Source organism: Rhipicephalus microplus, chromosome 3 (assembly GCF_043290135.1).
Source record: "Rhipicephalus microplus isolate Deutch F79 chromosome 3, USDA_Rmic, whole genome shotgun sequence".
In the NCBI taxonomy this organism is placed as follows: domain Eukaryota; kingdom Metazoa; phylum Arthropoda; class Arachnida; order Ixodida; family Ixodidae; genus Rhipicephalus; species Rhipicephalus microplus.
In genome coordinates, this window is record NC_134702.1 from 239,771,026 (window position 1) to 239,783,783 (window position 12,758).

General features: G+C 44.5%; 1 protein-coding gene across 8 annotated transcripts in view; it reads left to right on the forward strand.

Moving 5' to 3' along the window:
• LOC119168997 (serine/threonine-protein kinase haspin homolog) overlaps positions 1-12,758 on the forward strand; it is a 133,872-nt gene that overhangs the window by 84,390 nt on the left and 36,724 nt on the right. For 4 of the 8 annotated variants that reach the window (XM_075890841.1, XM_075890843.1, XM_037420162.2 and 1 more), the window contains 2 exons: positions 2,391-2,447; positions 11,871-11,974. In XM_075890841.1, coding sequence (XP_075746956.1) covers positions 2,391-2,447; positions 11,871-11,974 — 161 coding nt within the window. The remainder of the gene's footprint in view (positions 1-2,390; positions 2,448-11,870; positions 11,975-12,758) is intronic. The other 4 variants (XM_075890844.1, XM_075890839.1, XM_075890842.1 and 1 more) reach the window with 2 other exon arrangements.

The window sequence follows — 12,758 nt, forward strand, 5'->3', positions numbered from 1 at the left end:
GGTTACAGTGTCCGGCTGTTGAACTGCAGGTCACGGATTCAATCTCGGCCGTGGCGGCCGAATTTCCGATGGAGGCGAAAATCTTTAAGGCAGGTGGGCTAAGAAGATTTAGGTACACTTTAAAGAGCTGCAGTTGGTTCAAATTTCCACAGCCCACCACTACGGCATCTCTTATAATATTATGGTGGTTTCGGGGCGCTAAACGCTGACAAATATTAGTATTATTGTCTTTCTTATTTCTATATTTTATTGAGTTATCATTACACCTTGTGGCGCGTTCAGTGACACAAGACACCGAAATGAAACTGATATTGATCGCGCCTAATAGTTTTTATTGTGAGCTTAGCGCACCAACATTGCAGCCCTGGTTGATGCGAATGTCGCTGTTGTCCAACTATTTATGGCGTGACCTTTAACGGACTGAAAAATTAAGGGTGAAATGGTTTCTAGCTGTGTACTTTGTACTGTGGCATGAGAAATCGCAACGTTGTATGTTACATGTCCTAGTGCCGCAGACTTCCTTTTACCGTTTGTGTGTAGCTTGATGTGTCCCAAATATGACCCAGCCAGACCGCCCAGAGGCGTGAACAGAGCTTTTGTGTAGAGGCTGGGGGTATCTCCTTGATCTGGGCCGGACAGCCAGCAGTAGTAGAGTGCCACGTTGTGCCCTTTATGCCCTCAACAAGTTTGCTCGAAAGTGTGCTCACGGACATGTGCATTCATTTTCAAGCTCTTCTTATATATATACAGCGCAATTCATTCTATGATATTATATTCACAAGTACCATTCACTCTGTTGCGCACGGTGCATCGTGTACATCGCAGCGTCTGCTCGTGTTCGTCTGGCCGTTCTTCGTTGTGCTAACTGGTTCTTAGCAGCATCAGCTTGATCAATGGACAGCGGTACATGGAAGCAGCGTTCCGTGAGCTCAGGTCTCTCTGGATTTGCCACACTTGCTAGTGGTGCAGTACGCGTCGGGGGCGCAGCAGCGATGTGCACTGCATTCGTGTATGCACTTAGGTTTACCTTGCCCTGCTAGGTGCTGTGATATGCCCTTGTCTGGCATCAGCTCTACTTACAGAAAACGAAGTGGATGAAACATTTTGAATCTCATAAACATCTCAGTACTGACTCGAAGACATATTGAGCGCTAACAGACAGGGACGTAAGGGAGTCGGCAACACTTTTCGCTAACTTCAACCAGGAAGCAATAATTTATTTATCCGTGCACCGTGGAGCCACCAGTTCACCCAATAGTCAACCTGAAAAGGCCTCTCCAGATCTTAAAGGTCACGTTTGTGTGTGCACCATCAACCGACCTTTCGGACAGCGAAGGCTTTTCTAGTTCATTATTGAGTGAACTGGTGGTGCCACCGTGCACATATGAATAGGCATGTCTTTCCTAGAAGTAAAATTGAAGTTAGCGCATAGTGTTGTCTTCTCTCTTGAGTCCCTGTCTGTTAGCGCTCAATATGTCTTCGAGTTTCGCTTATACACACACTCACACACAAAAAGGCAAAGCTGAGTACGAAGTGCCACCTATAACTATTCCTGCCTGCTTGGAGTGAACGTGCACCGCCGCACGCCTGCGAGCGTAGTGTGTGGGCGAAAATTGCCCTTTCTCGCGGTTCACGCCTGAGCTGTGCAGGCTAACGTGACTCTGTTTGCACTCAACTAACGTGCGTGTGGTTCGGCCTTAGGGAGGCTCCGGTCGTGATTATCGCAACACCCGCGTGAAATGCAAGTGGATTCGGCCCATTCACTACTCCGCCACTTATTTTTGATGTAAAATACTCCGTATGCTTTACCAACTGCTGTTGTGTCAGGAAGGGCAGAGAACAGAACTTGTCCGGAAGCAAAGTGGTGGTCTAGAAGAAAAGACCACCGTAAAAGGCGACGCTGAGGCCCCTTCGATCAGTTCAGGAGAAGGTTGTGCTAGGAAGCTTTCTTTGATGTGAGGTTTATTTACCCCTGAATGTTTTTCAGTTTCTCTGTTTTCGCGATCTTTCGATAATGTGTGATGAATCATACATTATAATGTCTATATCCACATTCTAACTTTGCAAGTTAATAAACAAAATGTAAACAAATATTACATGGCAGTACTTGGTAATTATTCAAATTTCGGCCGATACTTGCTGAGTATGGTAAAATATATTATCGTATAGTGCCATCTATAAGGTAGTTGCGTCAGAAACAACTTTTTTCCATAGTATGGCCGAAATGTTTGACTTTATTTAGATGAATGCAGCTGTACCAATATGCTTCCTATCATATAGTTTTATTGAAAATTACCTCGTCTATATCAAATTCTTGAAGATAGGCTAGTTCGTGTCACCAGGAATAGTCCCTTTCGCTCATTTCGCGCCGGTAACACTTGTACTTTCAGGGCCGAAGTGCCGAAGACGAGGAACTTGCAGCCCTGCAGGCGAGTGGCAACGTACGTGTAAGTAGGCGAACTTACCTTCGCAGGATACTGCGATATGTTATTGGTCTAAGGAACCGCAATGCCCCCCACGATATCATGCGGCTAGCTATTGCATATTGAAACCTTGAAGAAGCTTCAGTGAATTGCGCTGCTGGTTTTTCGTGAAGAGGCCGGAGTTCAAACATCATAGTGGTATCAGTTTTATCAGTCAACTGTGCATGCCATAGTGAATGAAGACGGCATTAAAAGGACTGAGCAGGCTTTAACGTGCAGACGCGTCATTTGTTCAGTGCCATAGTGCAGAGACACTGATCAATGCACCCTCGCCTTATTATTAATGTTTTTGAAACTTGCGAAGCGTACCTTTAATTTAATGTTGTGTATGTACGTTTCATTAATGTAGCTCCAGCTGGTGCGCGTGGGCCGCGTCTAAGAGATAATAGTTTGGCCAAGAAATCAGTGCAGCCTCTCGAACAGGATTCCTCTGGCTAAAAACAAGAGCTCATTGAAAAACAGAAATGTTCTATCGCTGCGAAGGGAACCATGATGGGATGTGAAGCAGCAGCGGTGCACACGCCGTTCGCCCGGCTAAACGGGCGTCGACGCGGGTGCTGCAAGACAGGTTTGAAGCAAAACTCGGTGTAGCTTTCACCCGAGTAAACGTTCACTTGAAACGCAAAGACCCATGAGACGGATAGGGTTCAGTGTAAGTTTTATCGCAGATAAATGAGCCGAAAGAGTGTTTCCCCTCGACGTGAGGTCGAGCGTTATGGGTGGTGGAGAGGGTGAAGCGAGAAAGAAGTGTGTTGCGAGCATGTGCAGGAGCAATGCAACCTAGGTGTGTTGGGAGGAGCCGGCAGCTGCTGCGGGTGAGGAAGAGAGTGATGTCAACGCGCAGGTACGACTTGACCTACTTGGGATCGTTCCAACAACGGCAGCGGGGGGAACTTCGTGGGGCGCTTTGGCACGGAAACACGGATGGACAGGCTAGTCAGAGCAGCTTCGCCTCTAAAGGCCCAGATGCAGTATGAGCAGATCAGCTCAGTGCTTTGCACTTCTATTTTATCTTTATCATTTTATCTTTACTACTGTAGCGTTTTTCCAAGTAATCCAGAAATGCCTTCATTAAAAGAGCTTGTTGCCTCAGTAATAGAATGCCGTGAAACGCTTAAAAATTCTACGCAGGGAGGTTGGTGGCAGGAGGACAAGATTAGGCGACCCTTCCTCTGCGCTTTTATTGACTTTCAGCCTTTTTTTCTTCGTCAAGCGTACGGCTTACTATCAGTACGATAGCACCAACCATAACTACGCAGGTTAAATGAACACTAAAAAGAAACAATGGCTTCGTTTAGTTCGACAAAATTTACTCTGAGAACTGTAATGACATGTCTTGAACTATTGCGAGTTTATTAATAGTATATAAAATCAGGGTTAATGTTTCGTTTTTGAATTTCGTGACAAAGTTTTTTCACGTGCGAAAGAAAATTTCAAAATGCATTTCTTCTATTTTTATGACATTTCTTCGCATTTCCGTATTTTTGTCAAATTCCCTGATATTTTTTTTTGCGAGGTGGTGGCACCCACAAATGACGATGTACATTTTTATTGATTGCAAGTAACGTAGGCACCAGCAGACGCCTTCAATATCTAGGGCTTCCCGTTGTTTCGTGCGGAAATATCAAGGTGGCGTTTCCACCCACATTTTCTTTTTGCACGTTTTCTTGTTCAAGAAGCGTCCTGTTGTTACTTTATAGGTAGCATATACAGTAAATCTAGTTCTCGGGATTGCCTATTTGTACTTTACTAGTATGCGATAAATGGCTTTGCTCTTTAGTGTCCTTTCAAATCAGGCAATGGCCGTGGCCTTTGGGTTGGTTTATGCCACAGTGATTTCGGCATATGGCATCACTTGTAGAGGCAAGTAGGAGATGTTTCTAGCTGACTTTGAGAATTGTCGATTCCATGCCGCGTGCTTCAAGTAATAATAGGCTTGCATGTTTTCGGGAGCCTTGACAATCGATAGGCAGCGCTTTCTGATCACGCTAAAAAAATTGCTGGCACCCCCTAAAGAAAACGAGAAAACAAGGCTCTTGTCATGAAAAGCAAGGGTGGAGTTACGTTCGGACACTTTGCATGTACGTTAGTATGTCCGTCCAAATGCTGTGTTAGCCCATTGGTTGCCAATTTTTAGTATGTTCGATAAATAACAGTTCTAGCGGCCAGTTCATTGTGAGAGAACACATTGTGCTCACAAGAATTTAAAATGTTGAGAGTGCGTTGTTGCTGAAGGGATAAATCGGCGCTCATAATGTACCATACTCTAAATATTGGATGGCAAAGCCCTGTTTTTTAAATGCATAACATTCGGAAAATACGTCCAATACTTCAGCCAATGGTCTTTGGAGCTGTTCATAATAATGCATTATATGTACATGAAATCTCGTACCTACTCGACATCCGGCAGAGTGCTTTAAGCAGTGCCATTTTATCAGTATTTTTTTATTGGCTCTTCTCAGTTCACTTAAAAAATAAAAATAAAACTGATTTTAAAAATAAATATGTTACTCTTATCGAGTCCTCGCCACGCTTTCAAAGGTGTTTCTTCTTCAAAGCAACTGTCATATTCACAACTGTCATATTCACCCAGCGTTATGGGTAACGTGATGTATCTCCTCTAACTTGTACTTGTATTGCGTAGCCGTGACTTCTTTCTTCGTTACAGCATTGTTAGTGTATTGCTCAAAAATATTGGGAACGTAGACGGGGTGGCAGGGAACGTAGGCTAGAACCTATATAGATTACTTTTTCAGTAGAGAAATTAGTTTTTTTTGTTAACGTGGTCTTGAAGAAAAGATGCTGCTGTCTTTCCTTATGAACTCCATGTCATGACCAACACTTCTCCGAAGCTAAGTTACCCCGAAAAGTTAGGCTATCAAAAACTTGCTCACTGTGTAACATCAGCTTGATGAAGCTGCTTTATGAAAGTGGTCGCGTGATCCAAAATCACTAGCATTATCCATTACCTGGATCGCTCATTCTTGATCTCTACGTTCATCTTGAAATTTTATTAGAAAAAGACAAGGTGGAAAGGGAGGGGGTTCAAGGCAAGAGAACCGGTCGAACAGCAAAAGTGGTCCCCAGACCAACAATTTCCAGTGACGATCGAGTGGTGAAACTTGAATGAAGGCAGGTCGCAGTGAAACCTCGTCGCAAAAAACTGCAAACATTCCGACACGCACGCAAACGGCTTACTGATTGGGTGCGATGTTGTCTGTTTCCTGCGCTATAGGTAAGTGCAAATTTGGTTATGAGATTACAAGGTTTTTTCTAAGCGTATTAGTTATCTTCTGCCATTTGTGTCCTTGTAGGCCCTATCGCTCGAAATCATTTGAAAAAGAAAACGAAGAAAGACTGTCCTGGAGGCAGTAGTACTCGATCATGGTGCTATATGTGAGATCCTAGTATGTCACCACAGAACCATGCCGGTGCTTTGTTTTTCTTTGTTTCTTTTATTTACTGCCTGTGTTCGATAATGTACAAAGTGCTCATTTCACGTCAAGCCGTGCGAGGGCTCGAAAGTTCTTTGTGGAGGCGTAATTGGTCCCGTGACTGGCATCGCTGCGGTCGAGGCGATTTGACGTCACGTCAGCGACTTGCCCACCCCGCCGCCGCTTGCCTTCTTTTTCTGCGTCCACCGTTTACCCACTCTTTAGCGAAACGTTACCGATTACTTTTAAACTTAATGACGCAAATGTCTGAACGTACAAGGTGGAAGGCTTCATAAGTATAGTGAAACTTGTCGAAGCTGTAAAAAAGTTTTTTTTTCATAATTTAACTTAGCGTAGGCAGTCTTCCATCCGAACAGAAGATTTATTGTGAAAATCGTGTCGCAGGGCAACAAGACCGCCGTCTTCATTGCGTAAACCAAGAAAAGGGTGCTAAAAATGCCAGACCTACGCGAAACGCGCTGCACAGTCACAGCAAAATCTATAAGAATGGCCCTGCAGAGTAATTTTGAAACACTCTTTGTCTAACTGCTACAAGCTCTCTGCTAAATACCCACTACGCCATGAAAAATCATAATTTTTTTGTAGTAGTCCGCCATTCAGTATGCTATCTATCGTCATTCTTTGGACAGGCGTGGTATCCGCTACACACTTGGTAGTAATTTTGTGCAGTTTTTATGTTTTGGCTCACGACGATGAAGAATGATGCCTGAAAAGGGTATACGCCACGGTTATTACGTGATCAAGAACAAATTTTCTAATGAGTTGGAGCATTCCACGACTCCCCTCGTTACGCAATTCTCATGATGTGACATCTGACTGTTTCTTTGACGTTCTAAAACGCTTTATTACTCATATTAACGCGATTCTTTTCCCGACATCAAGCCTGCCTAAAGTCGGTTTAGAAACGTGTTCCAAGCATTGGCGTAGCTCAGAGGTAGAATACTGAGACGGCACGCAGTGGACCCGGATTCAAATCCCATTTTGTTGTTGGTGTTCTTTATTTACTGCTTCTTTTATTCTATACTTGTTACGGACACCGGCGGTAGCGGCAGCGGACAACTACGGCGCCGCGCTTGACCCGTCTTCTGATCTAATAACAACTTTAGCTGTAAAAAAATATGCTGAGTGGTGTTAACATGATTAAAACTAGTCATAGATTTCGGGTTCAGAACTTATGTGTGCCGAAGTACCACAAACAAATTTATACCTTTTTTATACACTAGATACATCGTGCTTTACCAAGCAAGGTACACTTGCATCTGCGAATAATCTAAATGACTTGACAGGATGGCGCTTCATCCAACAGGAGACTTCGCAGGATTTCGACTGTCATAAGCACTCACCTAGCGTGTTCAGCAAATTAACAATATAATACTGCCACACACACAAACTTTTAAAGAAACGTTGAGATATGTCCGTTTTTTTTTCTTCGGATCATATGAACAGGTTTCTTCTCAACAGTCACTAGGCAGTATGTAGTCTTTTATACTCTGATTTTCGTGAAATGCTCTGGTGATCGACCGGCGCGTCACAAACGATAATGTTCCCTTCACGTTGGAGCACCGCATAGCAATGATTCGAACAGAAACGCCAGAAATTCGCAAGAACACTTTCGATCGTGCACTCAGCGATGTGACACAAGTAATATTTAAACAATCTTAGCCGTGATGAGTTGACGACTTGTCTCGCACGTCATGTCCACTTAATCAATTGCAAGGAAAACTAATTTATGAAGTGGCTATCTAAACTGGTAGTTACGAGCGCGACGGCACCGTTGCTACATTTCTCCACGAAGCCAGAATTTGACAGCAAGAAGAATTTCCTCCACAACCTCAACCTCATTTAACCTCAATAATTTTAGTGAAATGAAGCTTCAAAATTATTGTGAGAGAAACATGAAACTAAACAACTTGTTGAGTGAGCAAGGGCATGAGAACAACAGACGCAACAGCGGCGGTGGTATTTTAGACGAGTACATTCCGGAATATATTTTGGGAGATTTGATACTGTCGAAACTACTGTCTGTATATGCGTGAATTCTTCCGATACAAGTAACACTAGAGGAGGGGAAAGACTCGTGTTTCCTAAACGAATTACCCACGGACTGCTCAACCTATTAATGTGAATATAGTGTTTTGCGTCTCAAAATCGCATGATTATCAGTCAAAAGTGCGTTGTATTTAAGCAGAATCGTGTTCTTGCTTTTCACACTCTCAAGGATACAGCTGCCGTGGGCAGGAATGGAATCCATGATAGGAGTTAGCAGAGTGACACAGACGCTTTCACCCCTTTCACATGGCTATACCACCGAGTGCACGATTGCGCAGAAGCGATGGTAAACTTTTTATTTTTCCCAGAAATATTACCGATTCGGTTGTTGTCGCATTCATCAGCATCTTTAAACGAGCAGAAAGTGATTGCAAACAGCGGACCAAGGGAGCGCTAAATTAGGCACATTTAGTTGGGCGTACGTAACGAGCGTATACGGAAGCGGCAGGATACGTTGCGTACGCTGCATGCGAAGTGCTCAACGACACTTCTAGTTCACCGTATTGATCATACCAAGATAAGTTTGGTTCAACTGGACCCATGTTATTGGAAATAAAACAGCTTTTAAACAGCTTTTTACTTTAAATAAAACATCCCGCTCCTGCGGTAGCGGCTGTTATTCTTCGAATACCGTGCCAGCAACAGGTTCAGGCACTCGCGCACGCAGTGCGCTGTAAATAGTTTTTTTCAGGAAGTTCCCTTAGGCGCCAAGCAGTCGTTTTCCACTGCCCCGGATGCCTGAACGGATCCCTGGTTTGTACTTCCGCTAGCAGCAAAACGTCGTCCCTCAAAGTAAAATATACTCGATATGGGCCGGCGTTGTTGCTTTCTGCATTCGACGTCATCGCTGCCTTTCGCTATCTGGTTCCTATTTCAATCGAGATATCGCGGGAGCGTCACGCCACGTGCGCTCCGCCTCGTCACGTTTACGCACGCCGCGCTTTTTTTCTGGCGTACGCACTGGCGTGCTGCGCATGCGCACTTTTCTCCCGTGGCAGTGCTGCGTGCGGGGGCACGTTACGTACGCCCAACTAAAAGTAGAGAGTTTTAGTACTGCGTACGCTGCGTACGTGGCGGCGTTGCGTACGTAAGGACACCACGTTCTGCGTAGTGCGCATGCGCAGACCGCAACGCGCACGTATCGCGTTACGTACGTGGCCGCTACGTACGCACGCATGTACGCACGCATGAGATGCGTGCGTACGTACGTATGAGGGGATCGCGCCGCTCTCGAACAAGTTCGCTACAGCGGGACATTTCGTTTTGCAAAATGGCGGCATCGAAGGCAAGCATCGACCGGCTTTGTGGCTTAAAATATGGCCATAATCTGGCTATAACACTTGGATTGGCTCACATTGGCTGTCAACAACACGTGCTTCTATTTTGATCTACCAGATGGCGCAACAGGCTTCACGCTCGTTACGTACGCGGGTACTACGGCATACTAAAAGCCGATTAGTGGCAAACGACGCCACGTAACGCAAGGCGCTTGCGTGATGCGTACGTAGCACCATTTCGCAGTACTAAAACTCTCTAGTGTCTGTGATATAGGGGCGCTGCGGTGGACATCGAAGAGTCCGTGCCGTGACGTCACCCAAGCTTCCCGCTAGGTGGCGCCACCCCGAACTTATCAGGGCTAATATCGGGAAGAAGCACGTAAACCTATCTACATAGCGTGGTGAGTAAAGAACCAGGCGTCACGCAATACGCATTGCGTAACGAGTGGGTCACTGAATGTCATTCGAACTAATTGCAAAGAGATCAGCCAAAATTCTTCATCGGCATCAGCAAGCCATAAACAAAATACACATAATGCCTTGTGAATTCCAACCGTGTACTTCGCTTCTCCACAGAATGTTGAATAATGGCACTGTGGGTGCTTCCAAACTTGACTAAATTTAGGATAAATGCCTTTGTGCGTTACTTGCAAGATTTTTGTATTTCTATTCTCAAGACAGTTTACAATAAGTTCCAGAAATGCCGTTCTTTTCGCTTTCGTTGTCTCTGCGCTACGGTTTCTGCGCAGGCCAGGCATTTTCTATGGTCGCACTGTCTCAAGAAAACTTGAACCTGCTGGTGAAAGCGAGACTACCTGTCACTTTCAATGATACGAACCTGCCGTGACCTGCACTCGTTAAAGTTCAATTCTTGATCATAAAAAGCCACCGTTTCACCTAAAACAGCATCCATCTTCTCTACGTTTATGGCTCTCATATCATGGTAGTACTGTACAGTGACTGAAGTGCGCAGCCTCTGAACCGAAAGTCACGTGTTCAATGCCGGCCTTCGAGTTTCAATAGAAGCGGAATGCTGGAGGCCCATGTACTCACAATAAAGTGCACGTGAAAGGGGTGCTACATTGCAATTTTACATGTTGTGTTTAAACTGCAAGGCGTTCTGTGTATCTTCGGGAGAAGAATGCAAAAATAATTTTGGAGATAGATACATGAAAGCAAAAGTTCTAGAACTTCTTGATTTAAAATAAAAGCTGGTGTGAAAACTTCGCGTAAACTTTGTCGTTTCGATGAATCAGTGACGTGTCATTATGACCAAGATGGGCTTGCATTTTATTACCGCATTGTAGCTCACTTTAGCATTCATTGCGCAAGCGGCAACAGCACTATTTGACGGCTTGAGTATACTGCATTAGTTAGCAGACGACCTCATGCTGACAAATGAGAGGTCACAACTGGTCAGAAATGATTAGTGCATGAAAGGAATTTCTGTTTCATCGTGCACAAATGACTGATTTTGTCATGATGCAGAGTTACAAACTATAAGGTGTATTGATGAAGACTGCGCTTTGTGTACACCATTCTACAGTGCCATCTAGGTTGGTTGCAGTAGTCTTTCGCGCAGTTTTGACATGTATAAAACACATTACAGTTTGTACATTCCTCAGACTGAGCACAAAAAACGTGTGCCGTGTAGTCTTTATTTCGGGTCTATAATAGTACTTTCTGGAAGTAAAAGTTGTATGACTCTGCAGTCCGCGCAGAAAACCATTTTAGAAACAAACTATCAAACGCATTGCTCCCGTCGCTCTAACTGGCGTCACATTGGTCATCAAGACCCATAGCAAGCAAACGGCCGATAGAAACAACGTGCGTATTTTTGGGCTGAAGGAGGACATTGAAGAACCTTAACTGGTTGAAAGTTCCATAGTATCGCTAGGTATGCCTCGTAGTCCCACCTTATACCTTGAGATGCAAAAAAGGCCTTTCGAACTCGTCACTTCTGACACCTCGCAGCTCTCCCGTACGCATACCTAAACAAGGGCTCAGTGGATGCTAATTAAAAATAGAGACACAGTCGTTGACTATCCGTTACAATGATACTACAGCAGCGCTAAAGTAATTGCACCTCGGCGCACATCTCGCTTGTGTGTATCGACGTATGCCTGCATAGCATGACATTTATAATGTTATATATGTAGCGCCTAAAAACAAACGCTATCTTCTCCGTGAGAAGCACAGCAGTTTGATTTGGAAAGGAAAAGTGGTCATGTGATAGCCTCTCTTTGTGAAGAGGGCAATTATCTGCATTGCGCTAATTATCACATTACACGCGCACATGCTTTTGATTAAGTCAGTATTACTAAAAGTTACTTCCCATTCAGAATGACCAGGATGACTTAACTCCCTCTTTACGATGTCAAAAATATCCGTTAAAAAAAACGTAAGACCAAAGCTAACGTTCAAGCAAACTTCGTACATTGATGTTTGCTTGATAAAGATGGGCGTCTATTTAGTGGTATTCTTTTTTAATGTTCGTGGTGGATATGGAGATGTCGTTGCAGTACATCGGACATTTGGTTCTATATCCACCGTTGTGCGATGCCGACGAATCGAATAATTTAACATACTTCTTTCATCTTCCGCAGTGTCCTCACAGCTGCCGCAGGTGCTACAACGACTGCATGAACAAACTCATGGCGCTCTGTGACAGCCAAGAAGTCGTGAAGTTCAACGATGCTCTACGACAGCCGTAAGCACTGTACACCTTCAATACAAAGCAACATTTGCCTGTTCATCAAGGTTGGCGTGGCTAGTGTTGCGGCGGCAGGTTACTCAGCACCGTCATATAGATTAGTCGCTTTCGTAGGCAGCGTATACGTACTGAATCCCAAGGGAAATATCCACAGGGCTACTTGTTTATCTACTGGTAATATTGGCATAGTGGACCACCATCGCTGGCTGCACCGCGATCAACCTGTTTCGAGATTTCTTCAAGTGTGGTACAGGCTGTACGTGTGTGTGTGAGTTCACACAGTGTATTTATTACCGCTCTTGTAGACACTACGTGCTGCTATTTCGGTAATAAGCGTTCATTTTAAACATTGTTTATGAGGCCGTAAAGTTGTTCATTCATCACACTGTCACTCTCCCCCCCACCATCATATTTATCGCTGGCGCGAAAAGAAGTAGAAAGCATGCGCTGCACCGAACTCTGCCTCCAGTCTCGTATCGGATTGCACATGGCGGCCGCTTTTTCATCGAAGTTTGTTGTCTCGGTTTCTTTTTTTTTTTGAACAATACCATTCAATGATCGTCTAACGTCCATCATAGTCACAGATAGCCTGTTAAAGCGGCCTTAGTACTTGGAAGCCTTTGCAAATTCGTTCAACTTATATTTGCGGGCACACAAAAGCGCCGCGCGTTAGGCAGAAATCACATGCATGTTTTTTTTAAGTGTGAATACACTTTATAAGCGACCCCACACCATCCACCGCCGTCGGCGGCGTCCGCAGTCTTCTCTCTATCTTTAAAAG